General features: G+C 54.8%; 1 protein-coding gene and 1 long non-coding RNA gene across 2 annotated transcripts; both read right to left on the reverse strand.

The window, feature by feature from the left end:
• Window positions 1–1475: 1475 nt before the first annotated feature.
• atp1a1 (ATPase Na+/K+ transporting subunit alpha 1) lies at window positions 1476–16820 on the reverse strand. Its single transcript, NM_204076.1, has 23 exons — window positions 16771–16820; window positions 9475–9585; window positions 9264–9323; window positions 8963–9166; window positions 8767–8880; window positions 8255–8389; window positions 7998–8115; window positions 7598–7866; window positions 7211–7409; window positions 6984–7093; window positions 6246–6380; window positions 4776–4968; window positions 4515–4690; window positions 4254–4390; window positions 3935–4085; window positions 3654–3822; window positions 3415–3569; window positions 3212–3335; window positions 2905–3050; window positions 2662–2792; window positions 2435–2536; window positions 1893–1984; window positions 1476–1791 (listed from the first exon to the last, which is right to left on the reverse strand). The coding sequence occupies exons 1-23, from the start codon at window positions 16780–16782 to the stop codon at window positions 1763–1765; spliced, it is 3072 nt and encodes a 1023-aa protein (NP_989407.1). The 5' UTR covers window positions 16783–16820; the 3' UTR covers window positions 1476–1762.
• On the reverse strand, window positions 9816–15751 carry LOC101732078. The gene is made up of 2 exons (XR_004221181.1): window positions 14720–15751; window positions 9816–14673 (listed from the first exon to the last, which is right to left on the reverse strand). It is a non-coding gene; the product is annotated as an uncharacterized LOC101732078 (long non-coding RNA).
• Window positions 16821–19013: the final 2193 nt, after the last annotated feature.

A 19013-nucleotide genomic window follows, 5' to 3' on the forward strand; every position in this document is an offset into this window, starting at 1 on the left:
GAGGCAGTGCCATGCTGTGTGCCATCCCCATTTTACCCTGTGCCCTGGGGGTAATTAGTAGTGCTAGTGCCATACTGTGTAACATCAGCCCCAGGTTATTGCCCCTGAGGGGGTGGCAGATTGAGTGGGGAAGGAAACTATGCCAAGCGGCACAGCTCTAATTACAGATTTTCCCTGTGACTGAGCGCCAGCTCTGTGCCCATTGATTTTCTCTTTCCGTAACAGCTGCCCAAAGCGGCTCGGAATGGAACGTTTATGTTCTCCCTGTGTCCCCATTCGCTCGCTCGTTGGCATCCAGCACAGTAATTGCAGCCAGCGCCTCCCCCAGGGGCCACACTCAGGGGCCACGTGGGACCGTCATAAGACTCAGTAACAAACAGCAAGCCATTCTCTGGTGCCCACACAGGGGCCGGGCACTAATGGGGCACTGCTGTCAGAGAGAAAGCTTTGTTGGCACTGGGTTCATCTGACAAAGGGGGCAATGTTCCCAGGCACATGGGGCAGAGAGTCGGGGGGCTGTATGTGGGCACTGCCCTTCCTATAACCCGGCACATTGGCACGGCAAAGTCTTTCTAGTGCCCAAGGCCCCTTCGAGAATCTGGCAAGGAGCCTGTAAGTGCATAGCACCCACATTTCTGCTTAGGGTCCCAGCACCCAGAATTCTGTTGCACACTGAGCTGGCATTCTGATTGGCAGAAGTCAAATCATTTTGGAGTTGTGATTGGGCCAATGGAAGGGGCAAAAGCTCTCGTGCTGCCCGGTATTTATAGGGATATCCCTGTGTAACTGCCATGTACCCTTTGTCTCCACCATGTTCTACCTCCTCCAGTGCCATACGCAGGCATCTCCAGCCAGCAGTGCTGCAGGCCCCACCAGGCATTAAAGGAGAACTAAACCCTAAACGTGAATATGGCTAAAAACTGAGGTTAAGTTTCAGCATCTCTATAACAGCAATGAGTCAGGTCTTTCCAAGCTCCTGTGACAACTGTAAAGTGTCAGTGGCACCACACATGCTCAGTGGGCTCTGGGGAGAAGCTGAGCTTAGGGGTCGTCGCTAATTATCAAGCAGAAAATGAGGTTGGCCTGTCATACAAGCTGATGCTACAGGGCTGATTACTACATTCTGATGCTGACTACACTGGTTTCTGAGCTGCCATGTACTAATTATCTGTATTAATTACTAAGCAGACTTATATTGTGCCATTTATATTCTCAAAGTACGGTACATTGTGCCATTTATATTCTGTATATACAGTATATAGTGGGGAATGAGCAGAAAAGAAGATGGGGGCTACTGGGAACATTATTGGGGGGCACAGATCTTCCCTGCTAAAGGCCTGTGGGGGCCTGGGGCTGGTACAGAAGCACAAACATAACATTTCTGGCTTTAGTTCCCCTTTAAACCAGACCAAGGCCTGGCCATGCCGGCAGCATTCACCCCAAACACAGAGAGAGCGCGAGACCCACACGGAGGAAACTCTTCAAACCGCCTTTATTTGTAAAAATGCAGATATATAAAACATCTCTGAACGTGCTCCCATTACAAAAAGAAACAAAAAAAAGAAACAAACGAAAAACAATACCGGAGAAGGCACAATGAGAACTCTGTACAGGACGCACACAGGCGACACTGCGCCCCTTGCCAAAATGCATCTCTTCCATGGGAACAGGCTGAGTCAGACGGGTGCACGCAGGCGACGGGTGGGTGCAGGCAGACCGAGGGGCAGGAAGTGACGTGAAATGTTCGGACGACCCGAAGGCTCTAATAGTAGGTTTCTTTCTCCACCCAGCCTGCAAAGGGGAGAGACGGGTCAGTCTGGGCACCACTGGGACTGGCGTGGCAAGTAAATACGGGTGCCCCAGTGCAGCCAATAAGCTTGCAGCATACTCACCGCCTGGGCTGCGCCGGATAATCAGCTTACGGACTTCATCGTATATGAAGATGAGCAGCGAGTATGGGAAGGCACAGAACCACCAGGTCGGCCTGAAACAGAACACACAACTCAATCAGCTTTGGGAACCCAACATGGCTACCCCACTGCCAGTGTGGCTACCCCCAGCCATTTGGCTCTCCGGATGAGCAGACTGGCAGGGATCCCAACATGGCTACCCCCAGCCGTTTGGCTCTCCCTGTAGGACCTGCTGGGTCAGAGATGAGCAGACTGGCAGGGAATCCAACATGGCTACCCTGCTGCCAGTGTGGCTCCCCCCAGCCGTTTGGCTCTCCCTGCAGGACCTGCTGGGTCAGGGATAAGCAGACTGGCAGGGAACCAGACATGGCTACCCCACTGCTAGTGTGGCTCCCCCCAGCTGTTTGGCTCTCCCTGCAGGTCCTGCTGGGTCCGGGATGAGCAGACTGGCAGGGAACCCAACAGGAGTGTAAGTTCTAGGCTGGGAGTCACAGGGGCTGTAGAATAGGAGGGTGGGCACTTACTTGAGTGGGTACATGCGCAATGCCACATCCATGCCAGGGCAGTAGGACAGGAAGGCAGCCAGTGCAGTCTCTTCAAACAGCCCAAAGATAAGGATTTTATTCCTGGGGGAAAAACAAAAATGATCCAGATATGAGCTGAACAAGGTGCCCTAAACCAGCAGAACCAGTTGTGAGCAGGTCAGACCGCCGGCACATTCCGGCACCCCGGCTACGCTCGCTTTACTCACTTCATGCCCTGCTGGAACACTGAATTCCTTCTGGTCTTGCAGATGATCAAATCGGCCCACTGCACCACCACGATACTGACGAAGAAAGCCGTATGGCACGTGAACTCCACAATCTTCCTCTGCTCGTAGGTCTGAGGGGGAGGGACAGCAAGAGGTTAGCAGATGTGCCGGGGGGATACCAGGCAGAATGCACTTCCCAGAATCCCTTGGAAGATCAGCCCTGGGGCAAAGAGAGCGACTCACCCACTGCTGCCCGTAACTGTCCTCCACGTCGTTATTCCAGCGGTCATCCCAGTTCACTCTGATACCCAGCAGTGTCCAGGGCAGAAAGCCATTCTCAGCCAGGATCACAAAGTATGTGAAGAACCCCCCCAGGGCTTGGATCATACCTGCAGAGAGAGGGGCCTTCAGTCACACAAGCTAATATTGTACGGAGTCTGAACAGGGGGTGCAGCTGTTGGCAGCCAGTTACCCTGGAGACCCAAACTTTTATATACCCAGAGAACCAGTACCATGGCACCCTGTGGGAGAAAGTAGAGCGGGCACTCACCGATCTGCCCATAGGCCATACTGATAAGCCTTTCATTCACCAGCTTGTCTGTTTTGGGATTACGGGGCTGTCTCTTCATGATGTCACTCTCGGCTTGCTCATAGGCCAGGGAGATAGCGGGGACCTACACACACAATAATTAGGGGATCAGAGCAAATTGAGCCACAGAGAATCTGCTTTAGGCATCGAGTGCCAACACTTACCATGTCTGTGCCCAGATCGATACACAGGATGGTGACTGTGCCCAAGGGCAGAGGAATGTTGGCGACGATGAAGATGAGGAAGGGTGTGATTTCTGGGATGTTACTGGTCAGGGTGTAGGCGATGGATTTCTTCAGGTTATCAAAGATCAGACGACCTGGAAGAGAGTGGGATATTCGCTCATAATCTGAACCCCGCTCTTGCCCTTGTGCCCCGTGGGGGGAGGGGGGTCAGTACTCACCTTCCTCTACTCCAGTAACGATAGAAGCAAAGTTATCATCCAACAGGATCATGTCGGCTGCCTGCTTGGACACATCGGAACCAGCGATGCCCATAGCGATACCAATATCTGCCTTCTTCAGAGCAGGGGAGTCGTTGACACCATCCCCCGTCACTGCCACAATGGCACCCTGTATGTTACACAAGAGCAAGGCTGAGCCCAGTGGGAATGGGAGCCCAACAGAACCTACGGATCAAACTGGGCCACACACACAGGGCTTGGGGGGAGAGAAATGGACTGACCTGTCGCTGACAACCCTCCACAATGATGAGCTTCTGCTGAGGGGATGTTCTGGCAAAGACGATCTCTGTGTGATGCTTCAGGATGTCATCGATCTGTTCTTGTGCCATGTCCTTCAGGTCCGACCCGTGGATCACACAGGCCTTGGCATCTCTGCAGGATAAGAGCCATGTGTTACATACGGAAAGCTGAACTTACAGTCCCATTGGCCATTCAGCAAGGAGCCATAGAGCTCAGCCACTCACATTCCCACGTGTCATAGCAGCACCTCCGACACTGCCAGAATTATTACCATCCAATAGGAACCCATTTCCAACATACCTGGGGTTCACCTGGTTGACTGGAATGTTGAGGCGGGCAGCAATATCCTCCACTGTTTCATTGCCTTCAGAGATGATTCCCACTCCCTTAGCAATGGCCTTGGCTGTGATTGGGTGGTCACCTGTCACCATGATAACCTGTGAGTGAAGGAATGACCGGTTACCAAGGGAAGGTGCCAAAGCGGCTGGCATGCCATGCTGTGGTGCTGGGTAAGAAAATACAGGATGAGGGCAGAATAAACACAGTGGGCAAATGGATCACCTTGATTCCAGCACTTCGGCATTTGCCGACGGCATCAGGCACAGCGGCACGGGGCGGGTCAATCATGGAAATCAGCCCAACGAAGCAAAGATTCTCTGTTGGGAAGTTCACTTCCTCTGTGTCAAACTGAAATCCATCAGGGAACTGGTCATCGGACAAAGCAAGGTGGCAGAAACCTGCAGGAAAGAGTGGGCAAGACTTAGGGGCAATCTAACAAGAGGGAATTACATAAGCCTTAATTTGCCCTCCCGTGGCACTTACCTAATACTCTCTCTCCCAGGCCCCCCAGCTCCAGGTAGGCATTCTGGAAAGCATCCTTCAGTTCCTCGTCCAAGGGCTGCTCCTTGCCCTGCAGCACAATGGTGGAGCATCGGTCCAGGATGCGCTCGGGGGCCCCTTTCATGACCAGAATGTAACGGGACTCTGATGGGTTTGCATTCTTGTGTACGGACAGCTGGAAACAAGAAATGGCATGTAAGGGTTGTGTATAATCAAGGTTGCCCCGTGTTAGCCCCTAAACATTAGCTTCTTGGTAACCAATAAACAGGCACTCGGTATATACAAAATGGCGAGGGTGTTGGACGGACTCCATTCACTGCAATGGGACTGCGAGGGTTAAGGAGAGAGGCATAAGCCAGAGCCGTAGCAGTGACAAGGGCTGGGCTGAATAATTGGATGGGATAAGCTGGAAGGAATGTCCAAGATCCCAGCGCTAATTCCCCAGTGAGCAGATTAGGGAGTGCAGGAGAAAGCTGCCTAACGAGATTAGCCCTCCCTGCCGGGCAGCACAGCGGCCCCCCAATGCCACCGGCCAAGCTGCGCTGCTTATGGTGCCACTAACTCTGCGAGCTTTGGGGGTTACAGTAAGGAAATAGTAAGCATTACAGGCACGGAGTAACCCATTAACCCTCTGCTGGCCAGCTGCCACAGAATGGGGAGTCGGGGCTATTTGCGGAGCTAAATGCGACTGTGTAAGCACTCGGCTTCCGCTGCAGATAACTGGTTTATTTTAAGCCGAGCTGACAGACACGCAGCCTTGATCCGACGGTGCTGAGAGGGAGCAGCAGGAGGCGCCGGACACGCTCCCATCCCAGCAGTGCGGCGGGAAGGGGCTGCACCTTTGATGAGGGCATTCTGTAGGATATGGGGGCCCCCTGTGTGCATTGCTGCTGCCGACGGCCAAACCTGGGAAGCAGCTCTGAAAACAATCAATTAGAGGCCCTGGCACCTCCAACCTCAGCTGGAGCAAGGCCAGCAGCTACAGACCCTGCTATTGGCTGAATACAGATCATCCTATTAACCTTAGCAGCAAGCCCTGCAAGTATGGGGTAGCAAGTGTGGGTAGCCAAGCGATTCCCCTCTCATACAGTTGGGCCAGGTACAGATAGCCAAAGCCAGTCCACTCTCATACAGTTGGGCCAGGTACAGATAGCCAAGCCAGTCCCCTCTCATACAGTTGGGCCAGGTACAAATAGCCAAGCCAGTCCCCTCTCATACAGTTGGGCCAGGTACAGATAGCCAAGCCAGTCCCCTCTCATACAGTTGGGCCAGGTACAGATAGCCAAGCCAGTCCCCTCTCATACAGTTGGGCCTGGTACAGATAGCCAAGCCATTCCCCTCTCATACAGTTGGGCCAGGTACAGATAGCCAAACCAGTCCCCTCTCATACAGTTGGGCCAGGTACAGATAGCCAAACCAGTCCCCTCTCATACAGCCAGGCCATACACTCACCTGGTATTTGTTTGTAGAGTTAAATGGAATTTCTGCCACTTTGGGGTTCTTTTCCCTCATATCCCTCACAGACCCACAGCAGAGTTCTATGCACTTTAGCAGGGCGGATTCGGATGCATCTCCAGCAACATCTCTCTGTGGGAAGGAAAGACATGGAAGGTCAGCTCCAACTGCACTTATCAACAAGGTTTAGACCCCAGCTCCCACATCCCTCATTTATTTTTTATATATTATATATTAGCCATTCCAACATCTGTAATCCACCATCCCAAGGGCATAAAGGTTAGCTCCCAAATCCCTACACCACCTAAGGCACCGCAGCACTTTGTACGGCAGCCCAAATGGAATCTGGAAAAACCAGACAGAAGGGTTCGACGTGACACAAAGACACACTTTGCGCCTGTGGAAAAGGTTCATTTATACATGAAGTTGCTACAGTAAGCACTATTTGTCTGTCTCTTTATATATTTAATGCACTTTGGCATCTCCAGCATCTCAAAGAGAACCGACTCCTATATCGTTTCAAGAGTCAGAACCAGAGAAAAGCACGGGACAGACAATAGGAACTACACGTAGCTTTAGAAGAGATTTTGGGAGGAGTTTCTCTTTAACCCTTTCCTATAACACTGAGCCAGCACAGCATTTGTCTGAAGGCACCAAGTCAGACGTAGCTATGCAGGGTGCAACCAGTTCTCGGTGCAGGGGTGGGGTGCAACACGATGGTGGAGAGGAACTTGCCTTTAGGATGGGGGTGTTCTCTTGTCCAGCCTGAAACACGGCTCTGTTGCACAATCCAGCAACCCGGGACAGGGCTGTCCATGTGGGGGAGCTCTTATCGAAGGAGGCACCTGTAAAAAAAAAAAAAAAAAAGCCAAAATCATCAGCCAATCATAAAAGAGAACCAATTTCCAGTAAGCGACAGGAGCAGTAGGACACCACCAAGCGCCCACGGCTGCCCAACTCACCGCTCTGATTCTCCGTGGTGTCGGCTTCATGGATCTGGTTATCAAACCACATGTGGGCTACGGTCATTCGGTTCTGTGTCAGGGTGCCCGTTTTGTCGGAGCAAATGGTGGAAGTGGATCCCAAAGTCTCCACAGCCTCCAGATTCTTCACAAGACAGTTCTTGCGGGCCATTCTTTTGGCGGTCAGTGTAAGGCAAACCTAAAATGGGGGAAAAAAGGTCAGATGAATCCTGGGGCCAGTGAAAATCTGGTGGAACAGGAAAAGCTCGTGTTTGGCACTATAACTGCCCAGTCCTCCTTTTGGTGCCCAGGGCTGGGCACAGCCAGGCTTCAGAGCGACCACTTACACACTGCACTTTATATTGAGAGACAGTCAGCCGCACTCACCGTGACAGTAGCCAGCAGTCCCTCTGGCACATTGGCAACAATGATACCAATGAGGAAGATGACAGCCTCCAGCCAGGTGTACTGCAGAATGAGTGACAGGATGAAGAAGCTGACCCCCAGGAAGACCGCCACGCCGGTGATGATGTGAATAAAATGCTCAATTTCAATGGCAATGGGGGTGCGTCCTCCCTCCAGGCCAGAGGCCAGAGTAGCGATACGGCCCATCACTGTACGATCACCGGTGTTGACGACAACGCCACGGGCTGTGCCTGTGAGACAGAAAAGAGTTGGGTTAAATAATGAACATCCTTTACCTCTGCTGCCCCCACCCAACGTTGCTCCAGTTGCACGGGTGCCCAATAAGGACGTCGGGTTATTTCACACAGGCGTGACATCTCACCTTCCACACAGTTTGTAGAGAAGAAGGCGATGTTGCGGGTCTCCAGTGGGTTCTCATTGGTGAAGTCAGGAGAGCGGGTCTGGGGTTCGGACTCTCCAGTGAGGGAAGAGTTATCCACCTACGGTAGAAGTTGGGTCAGGTGTGTGCGGCACTACAGGAAACCCCACTATTTCCCATGTGTAGGACCCCCCCGCCCTGCCTGTGTGTACGTGATGGATCATTCCATGAGGAACAGCCTTTACTTTCCCCGCTCTCACCTTGCAGCCATGAGCGGAGATGATCCGAACATCCGCAGGTATCCGATCTCCTCCCTTCACTTCTACCAGGTCACCCAAAACCACGTCTTCCGCATTAATACTCAACTTCTCTCCGTTTCGGATTACCAGGGCTTGCTGTGTGACAGAGAAGTCTCCATTAAGTCAGAGACACAGGGGAAACCCAATACCAAGGGAAGACGGGGGGGGGGGAGTGAGGGGCCAGAATACAGTAACATATTTACATTACAAGCCAAGTACTATAAATAACTCCCTGCAGCTCTCGTATAACATAGTAAATGTGGTGCTGCCATCACTAGGACCCAGGGGGCAGGTACTTTGTATCTGTAGTTTCCCACCAAAGTCTGGCCAATTAGCCAGGAACGTCACTAAGTATTTAACCCATAGCAGAGAGCGGAGACTGTTGGTGTTCTGCCCCCTTAGCAGGGCAGGAGGAAAGAGGGGTAGGTTATATGATCCCACCCCAGGGCAAACATATTGCAAAGGAATTGCACCTGAGGAACCATGTTCTTGAAGGACTCCATGATCTTAGAGCTCTTTGCCTCTTGGTAGTAAGAGAAGCAGCCGGTGATGATAACGACAGCGGACAAGACAACACCGAGGTAGAGCTGTAGGGAAGAAGATAGAGAGTCAGCCTTTGGTACCAAGACTTCCATGCCAGTGCCCTGTACAGAACAAGCAATCACTCACATTATCATTCGTTGGCTCCTCTTCCGTGGCAGCAGTGATACCATAGGCCAGGAAGCAGAGTATGGCTCCAATCCACAGCAGCATAGAGAACCCCCCGAACAGCTGGCGGCAAAATTTCACCCACTCTGGAGTAGTGGGGGGCGGGGTGAGGGCATTGGGTCCATCTCGTGCCAGGATCTCTGCTGCCCGGGCCGTGCTCAGACCCTGAGAAACAGAAAGGAGAATGTTGAAGGGAATGAACAATCCATTTCCCCATTGGACCCTTAGAGACACTGACCAATCACACAAGCGTATGACTTACCCTTTGCATGTCCGTCCCAAACTTGCGGTGCAGCTCATCCAGACTCAGTTTGTGGTCTTCCTGCAAAGGGGAGAAGGAGAGGGGTTCATTTCTGGCACAATGGATACACCAGCCCCCCTACAGGGGAAAGGGATCCAGCCCCCCCCCCCCCCAGGCTTTTCCTCTCTCTCACTGGGAATCCCCCATCATGACCCAGATGCCCCCCACTTACCATGGTCAATTCCTTCTTTAACTCATCCATGTCTTTATCCTTCCCCTTTCCCTTTTTCTTCTTGCCCCCCTGCTCAGAGGTAGCTGCGGGCTCATACTTGTCTCTTCCGGCCTGTGGGGAGGAAAAAAAAAAAAAAAGTGTCAAGGGCAAGTTCACCCAATTTATTTTAATGCCTTTCCTATCAATGTTCTGCAAAACATAGGTCATTCTGTCCCTTGCCATACTCTGAGACCCCAGTGAAACAGCGCCCCTAGAGGTTCCCAACATGGCACCCAGAGATGGGTGTGCCCTTGTTTTCCTATGCAGGAAAGACACACACACACACACACACACACACACACTATGCACTGTGTAACCCAGTACAACTCGGCATTATGTTCCTTCAATGACCCCATTCACCGGCAGTGGGCGAAGCTGCCCATGTGTAACGCCTCCCTGTGTACCTATACAGGGGCAAATCTGTTTAATGGAGTAGCTTTAGCCCCACCCTCTTATAATCCTGCCTGGCAGCTCCTACACAGGGGTGGGGGCACCCTAACAGCGAGCACAGAACTTATTCCCATACAGCGGCTGTACAAAATGGCCACAGATTGCGTAAGGTACCCACACGGAGTGTGAGCGGGGAACGCCGGCTGTGCCAGAGCAGAGGGATAATATGGCTGCCAGCCGTTGCCAAAACAAACAGGAAGGCAGAAGTATGTGTCACCTCCCAGTACAACAAGGTGACGAGACAGAGAGCGGCAGAGATGCCACACTGGCAACTGATATGGGAAGGGTCGGTGCCAGGGGCCGCACAGAGACTGGGGCCCCCCCAACTGCCACCCGCCTGGGATACAGGGCATTACTAACTGGGGGGCATGCACAAGAAGTCGGGTGGTTTCCATGGCAACCCTTCTGTACCCAGAATCCCAGGTTCTAGGGCCTAGTGAATAAAGAGAGACAGGCAGGGAAAGTTGCACCCGGCCAGGGGGTACAGCGAGGGTTAATTCCGCTGCCCTCCTCCTCCGGCACAAGGAGGGTGCGTGTGGTGTCAGGTGCTGTGGGAACAATGAGCCATAGATAAAAACAAAGCAGATCCACAGAAACCTGAGCTGGGAAAAGTGCAGGGTAACACAGGGGATTATGGGAGGAAGGGGCAGCCGGGATGGGGGGGTATTATCTGATATACAGGGCCCCAGAACATTATAAATACTCCCTGCTATAAACTGCATGGCACATTAACCCCTTCTCGCCTGGCCTCTCTCCTTCCCTAGGATAAAGAGACTAGGGTTTCCCACACTGAAACCTGAGCCATGGGGGGGGGGGGGGGAGCTGAGGTGTCTATAAATGTCACAGTGAGACAGCAGCGGCAGGACAGGAAGGGGTTAATGAGTCAGCGAGGGCCCAGCCCCTCCCACAGGCAGTTGCACAATGCGGCAGTCAGTGGGTCTGGGAGGCACTTTCCGTAAGGCAGAGCGGCACCCCCCCCCACCCCTAATATGCTGCACCCCCCCTGTCAGATATAGGGGGGACTCCAGAGGCAAAGCCTCCGTATCCCAGCATGCAATGAGAGAACAGGGGGGACCCCAGAAGCAAAGCTTCCGTATCCCAGCATGCAATGAGAGAACAGGGGGGCCCCCAGGAGCAAAGCTTCCGTATCCCAGCATGCAATGAGAGAACAGGGGGGCCCCCAGAAGCAAAGCTTCCGTATCCCAGCATGCAATGAGAGAACAGGGGGACCGCCAGAAGCAAAGCTTCCGTATCCCAGCATGCAATGAGAGAACAGGGGGGCCCCCAGGAGCAAAGCTTCCGTATCCGAGCATGCAATGAGAGAACAGGGGGACCACCAGAAGCAAAGCTTCCGTATCCCAGCATGCAATGAGAGAACAGGGGGGCCCCCAGAAGCAAAGCTTCCGTATCCCAGCATGCAATGAGAGAACAGGGGGACCGCCAGAAGCAAAGCTTCCGTATCCCAGCATGCAATGAGAGAACAGGGGGGCCCCCAGAAGCAAAGCTTCCGTATCCCAGCATGCAATGAGAGAACAGGGGGGCCCCCAGAAGCAAAGCTTCCGTATCCCAGCATGCAATGAGAGAACAGGGGGGCCCCCAGGAGCAAAGCTTCCGTATCCCAGCATGCAATACTACTTATACTTATATTGGGGAGTGTGCAGAATACACAGTAAGTACCATCTGCACAGATAGTCGGGGGGGGGTGCAATACGGGCCCCTTCCCACACAACAGGTGCTCAAACAAGCGGCACAGCATTATGGGAAGGAGCTGGAACATGATCCCAGTGAATACTGGTGCTCTAGAACAGCCCCCTAAGGGCCACCCACCCTTCCCACACTGTCATGCCGAGGCACCCGGGGGTGGGGGGACCTACAGCTGAATAAAGAGACAAACCCTCCCCCCTCCCATGGGATATAGGGCCACTGACAGCCGTAGCCCAACACAACAGCCCTAGCAACAGCAAGCCATAAAGATACCCAGTAGCCTAATCATTAACTGCCGGCTCTATAAACCCCTGCACTGGGGATCATAATCTGACCCCTACTGATGCCCCAGCTCTAGGGAGGAGAATGCCCACCCCCCAGGTATGGGGCTTCCCTAAGATTAATGGGCCAGCCCCGGCCTACATTCACGGCAGCACTTACAGAGCCGAGCTGGCCCCCTGGGACGGTACAGTAGCCGCAGTGACCCCCCCCAGTTAGTTATTGATGGGCTCAGCGCTGCTCTCATTACATCTCCAAGCTAAGGGGGGGGGGGGGGGGGGCTGTATCCAATTAGATCTTGTGTGTAACCTAGAAAAACTGCTGAGGCTGCACAACTCCCAGCAACCCTCCAGATTGGAACACCGGGAAGAACAAGGCCATGCACGTAGTGCCCATTTTCCCAGAAGCCCCTGGGAGTTTAATAAGGCGCCAGTTACCAGGGGCACAGGATGCAGCACCAGTATTCCCAGTAACCCTCCCAATGAAGGCACAGGCCCCAGTGCCAACGACCTTGCCCAAGGACAGACGGATCAGTGACATCACGTCTAGGGCATCATGGGGCAAGGTGCTGCCAGGGTGGCAAGTTCCATCAAGCCTCTTTCCCAAGGAGGTGGCAGCAGGACTGGCACCCAGTAGGGGCAGCTACAAGCCAAGGGAGGAGTGCCAGGGCACAGGGAGTCCCAGCCAGCCAATAGGCACACAGGGATGTGCCATGGCAGAACATGGCCCCGGGGCAGGCAGATGCCAGGGACTTTATACTGGGTGTTCAGGCGGAAGGATCACACCTACATTGCACAATGTTCTCTATGGCAGGGTTTAACCCCCGATTATTACATCAAATACCCCGGGGGGGGGTGAAAGTCCAGTGAGTAATTGCCCTCCCACGGTCCGGAGTCCCTTTATGGGCATGAATATCCCCACAGCAGGCAAGGGATTATCTAATGCCACTTATCAGCCGACACCCAGCATTCATACCGACCAACTGCATAGAGAACATGCAGGAGTACAAATGTGACGGCAATGAAGAGGTTACGCCCCCTCCCTCCCCCCCCCAGGAATGCTGGGACAGTAGTAACCTTGACGTGCCAGCCTGGGCTTACGCCAGTCCCAGGAACAATGGTACCTCTCAGGCTCAGTAACTGGATCTGCCCCCCCCACCTCCCTTCTGCCCCAGTCCAAGGAAACAGAACCCGGCTAGGGGGGTACAAATCCTCCCCCCTACTGCCCTCTAAACACAGCGGCCAATTAGCTTCCCGGGCACCAAGCTGCCAGCGCCAGAGTAGATGGCAAGGGACTGCGCCAAGATGCTCCTGCAGGGAATACACAGAAGATTCCCAGCACCCCCCCCCCCCCAGTCTATAAATAACCCTCTCACCAGCAGAGTGACAGATATACAGTGTCTGGGGGGGGGGGTCACATTCTCAGGCATTAACCCCTGGCAGGCTGGATACAAGTGCTGAAGCGGTGCCAACACTGGCAATGTGTGCCAACCAGGGGGTCTGACTAATAGGCACACACTACCAGCAAGGGGGCTAATTCCTTCTGCCCCCCCCCCCACCCTTTCCACTCTGCCCTGACCCATATCATATACAACTGCCCTTAAATCTATCTGCCACCATCTTCCTTCTACAAGACCAGCAAGTGGCGGCTGGCAGTGCCAGGGCAGAGGGCACAGCAAGTGTGCCAGGGCAGCAGTCAGTGCTGCAGTAATGAAGGGAGGGAGGCCGGCGCTGCTGGGTGAAGCAGACCCTGGCACTGCCACATTGAACACAAGGAAGCTGGCTGCCATGCCGCATCCTCACAGCTTGGGGCAAAGCCAGCAGTGCCTGCCAAGTGCCGGGGTGCGCCAGCTGTATGCCCTGCCCATAATGCAGCCCCTGACTCCCCGCAGTCCTACTGACAACTCCACCAAGTGCCGCCGGCTGAACCCTAACTGTCTGGGCAGGGCACCCCCATAGGGAGCTGGGCACGGAGGGATTAACCCTTTCATGCACCAAGAGCACATCCCCCTCACACTGCTGGGTAGATCTCCCCAAGTAAGTTTGGATCATATGCATCATAGCCGCTATATGCACACAGGGGGGATGCAGTTTCCTTTGCACATCTCACTTCCTGTCTCAGATAAAGGGAGACTCCTATAAAGGAATTGGGGTTCCATGGGAGGCTGCACGGGCAATAAGGTCCCATCATGTTTGGGAATGTGCAGCAATGGGAGAACTGGTATTTCTGCACTGAGATTCCCAACAAGCAACTGCCCCGGGGCATCAATTCTTACCCCTCCCCCAGGAAAACAGAATGGAGTGTAATATAATTGGCCTCTGGAGAGGAGGGTGTCTGCCCACAACATGGCCACAAACTACTGGCCTTCTCCTAGGTAACACAGCAACTGTGTGCAAGCTCTTGGGACCAGACACCCAGTAGGAGTCACTCCCGGCTCCAATGAGCATTGCAGGAATCCCAGGGCCCAGTGTCCAGCTATGAGAATGGGGCAAAAATGGGGCAGGAATGGGGCAGGAACGGGGCAGGGAACAAATCTACATTATGCCAAGTTACCCCCATCTACACCCCCCCAGGGAAAGGGCACTCTCACTGCCCCATAACACCCACCTCCCATTAACAACAGCACAATGTGCCCCCCATACACATACGCAGGCACCCCACACTGGCACCACAAGGGGCAATTCCTACATATACAGCCGGAGCCCAGTGTATCAGTAACGCCCCACCCTGCAGTAATGCCAGTTATACCCCCACCCTGCAGTAATGCCCCAACCTGCAGTAATGCCAGTTATACCCCCACCCTGCAGTAATGCCCCAACCTGCAGTAATGCCAGATATACCCCCACCCTGCAGTAATGCCAGATATACCCCCACCCTGCAGTAATGCCGCACCGTGCCCTGTACCCATGTAACCTACCCGCACCGTGCCCTGTACCCATGTAACCTACCCGCACCGTGCCCTGTACCCATGTAACCTACCCACACCGTGCCCTGTACCCATGTAACCTACCCGCACCGTGCCCTGTAGCCATGTAACCTACCCACACCGTGCCCTGTACCCATGTAACCTACCCGCACCGTGCCCTGTACCCATGTAACCTACCCGCACCGTGCCCTGTACCCATGTAACCTACCCGCACCGTGCCCTGTACCCATGTAACCTACCCGCACCGTGCCCTGTACCCATGTAACCTACCCGCACCGTGCCCTGTACCCATGTAACCTACCCACACCGTGCCCTGTACCCATGTAACCTACCCACACCGTGCCCTGTACCCATGTAACCTACCCACACCGTGCCCTGTACCCATGTAACCTACCCACACCGTGCCCTGTACCCATGTAACCTACCCGCACCGTGCCCTGTACCCATGTAACCTACCCGCACCGTGCCCTGTACCCATGTAACCTACCCGCACCGTGCCCTGTACCCATGTAACCTACCCGCACCGTGCCCTGTACCCATGTAACCTACCCGCACCGTGCCCTGTACCCATGTAACCTACCCGCACCGAGCCCTGTACCCATGTAACCTACCCGCACATCTCATACATTGCTCCTGTGCCCCCACAGTCTCTCCCATTTTGATGCTGTCTGTCTTTACACTGCTGTCTCTCCCATGTAGGCTACTGTCACCCCCCCCCCCCCCCCCATAAGCACTGTTTCTTCCATACACCCCATATCTATACTGCTACCTGTCCCATACTGCCCCCTCACACACTACTGTCTCTTCCAGAGGCCCCCCATATACCCTGTATCTTCCCTAACCCCCCCATATACCCTGTCTCTTCCCTACCCCCCCATATACCCTGTCTCTTCCCTACCCCCCATATATACCCTGTCTCTTCCCTACCCCCCCCATATACCCTGTCTCTTCCCTACCCCCCCCATATACCGTCTCTTCCCTACCCCCCCATATACCGTCTCTTCCCTACCCCCCCATATACCGTCTCTTCCCTACCCCCCCATATATACCCTGTCTCTTCCCTACCCCCCCCCATATATACCCTGTCTCTTCCCTACCCCCCCCATATATACCCTGTCTCTTCCCTACCCCCCCCATATACCCTGTCTCTTCCCTACCCCCCCATATACCCTGTCTCTTCCCTACCCCCCCCCCATATACCCCGTCTCTTCCCTACCCCCCCATATACCCTGTCTCTTCCCTACCCCCCCCCATATACCCTGTCTCTTCCCTACCCCCCCCCATATACCCTGTCTCTTCCCTACCCCCCCCATATACCCTGTCTCTTCCCTACCCCCCCCCCATATACCCCGTCTCTTCCCTACCCCCCATATACCCTGTCTCTTCCCTACCCCCCCCCATATACCCTGTCTCTTCCCTACCCCCCCCATATACCCTGTCTCTTCCCTACCCCCCCCCATATACCCTGTCTCTCCCTACCCCCCCCATATACCCTGTCTCTTCCCTACCCCCCCATATATACCCTGTCTCTTCCCTTCCCCCCCCATATACCCTGTCTCTTCCCTACCCCCCCCCATATACCCTGTCTCTTCCCTACCCCCCCCCCATATATACCCTGTCTCTTCCCTACCCCCCCATTTACACTGCTGTCTCCCCTAACGCAATACTGTCTCTTCCCATATTCACTGTCTAACACACTCGCTGCTGTCTCTGTCACCCCCCCATACTCACTGCTGTCTCTCCCACACTGCTGTCTCTCCCACACTGCTGTCTCTCCCACACTGCTGTCTCTCCCACACTGCTGTCTCTCCCACACTGCTGTCTCTCCCACACTGCTGTCTCTCCCACACTATTCACACAGAAGAGCCAGAGGCCATGTTGCCCAAGTCCCAGCTCACCCCGTATCCCATGGTGGCGGTCTGTTCTTCGTTTCTCGGTAGAGCTCGCCTCCCTCCGCCTGACACTGAGGTCGCAACGCGCCCGGCTCCAGTATTTATACCTCCGCAGTCCCACCGACGTCACCGCCTTCGGACGTCACCGTTACTAGTGACAACAGTGCCAGCCCCTCTAGAGCCAGCCCCGCCCACCAAGAATAAGATGGAGAACCTTGCGGTGCGTTCAGGGGGATATGCGTGTCACGTGTCCGGGGCGGGGCTGAGCGTGTAGCAGGCAGGTCACATGGGGGAGCTTGAGAGGAAAGATTCCATTATGGCGCCCCTTTAGCTCGGATTCCCATCGCTTCAGCTATCAGTCTAATTAATGGAAACCTTTCCTTCTCTCTGCGGCCCAGTGATGTACATATAGTAGCAACTGGGTGTAATGAGGTGTGGGACCCTAGAATCCCTCATTGTAATACATGGATTCACTACTACATTTTATATATAAATCTCCTTAATATATATATCTATCTATCTATCTATATACACACCACTTGTGTACAGGGAGTCTAATCCCCACACAGTACAACGGGGCCATTTCCCCAGCGTGTCGGCCCCACTCTGTTCCCCACACAGTACAACGGGGCCATTTCCCCAGCGTGTCGGCCCCACTCTGTTCCCCACACAGTACAACGGGGCCATTTCCCCAGCGTGTCGGCCCCACTCTGTTCCCCACACAGTACAACGGGGCCATTTCCCCAGCGTGTCGGCCCCACTCTGTTCCCCACACAGTACAACGGGGCCATTTCCCCAGCGTGTCGGCCCCACTCTGTTCCCCACACAGTACAACGGGGCCATTTCCCCAGCGTGTCGGCCCCACTCTGTTCCCCGCACAGTACAACGGGGCCATTTCCCCAGCGTATCGGCCCCACTCTGTTCCCCACACAGTACAACGGGGCCATTTCCCCAGCGTGTCGGCCCCACTCTGTTCCCCACAAAGTACAACGGGGCCATTTCCCCAGCGTGCCAGCCCCACTCTGTTCCCCACACAGTACAACGGGGCCATTTCCCCAGCGTGTCGGCCCCACTCTGTTCCCCGCACAGTACAACGGGGCCATTTCCCCAGCGTGTCGGCCCCACTCTGTTCCCCACACAGTACAACGGGGCCATTTCCCCAGCGTGTCGGCCCCACTCTGTTCCCCGCACAGTACAACGGGGCCATTTCCCCAGCGTGTCGGCCCCACTCTGTTCCCCACACAGTACAACGGGGCCATTTCCCCAGCGTGTCGGCCCCACTCTGTTCCCCACACAGTACAACGGGGCCATTTCCCCAGCGTGTCGGCCCCACTCTGTTCCCCACACAGTACAACGGGGCCATTTCCCCAGCGTGTCGGCCCCACTCTGTTCCCCGCACAGTACAACGGGGCCATTTCCCCAGCGTATCGGCCCCACTCTGTTCCCCACACAGTACAACGGGGCCATTTCCCCAGCGTGTCGGCCCCACTCTGTTCCCCACACAGTACAACGGGGCCATTTCCCCAGCGTGTCGGCCCCACTCTGTTCCCCACACAGTACAACGGGGCCATTTCCCCAGCGTGTCGGCCCCACTCTGTTCCCCACACAGTACAACGGGGCCATTTCCCCAGCGTGTCGGCCCCACTCTGTTCCCCACACAGTACAACGGGGCCATTTCCCCAGCGTGTCAGCCCCACTCTGTTCCCCACACAGTACAACGGGGCCATTTCCCCAGCGTGTCGGCCCCACTCTGTTCCCCACACAGTACAACGGGGCCATTTCCCCAGCGTGTCGGCCCCACTCTGTTCCCCACACAGTACAACGGGGCCATTTCCCCAGCGTGTCAGCCCCACTCTGTTCCCCACACAGTACAACGGGGCCATTTCCCCAGCGTGTCGGCCCCACTCTGTTCCCCACACAGTACAACGGGGCCATTTCCCCAGCGTGTCAGCCCCACTCTGTTCCCCACACAGTACAACGGGGCCATTTCCCCAGCGTGTCGGCCCCACTCTGTTCCCCACACAGTACAACGGGGCCATTTCCCCAGCGTGTCGGCCCCACTCTGTTCCCCACACAGTACAACGGGGCCATTTCCCCAGCGTATCGGCCCCACTCTGTTCCCCACACAGTACAACGGGGCCATTTCCCCAGCGTATCGGCCCCACTCTGTTCCCCACACAGTACAACGGGGCCATTTCCCCAGCGTATCGGCCCCGCTCTGTTCCCCACACAGTACAACGGGGCCATTT

This window comes from Xenopus tropicalis, chromosome 2 (assembly GCF_000004195.4).
Source record: "Xenopus tropicalis strain Nigerian chromosome 2, UCB_Xtro_10.0, whole genome shotgun sequence".
In the NCBI taxonomy this organism is placed as follows: Eukaryota; Metazoa; Chordata; class Amphibia; order Anura; family Pipidae; genus Xenopus; species Xenopus tropicalis.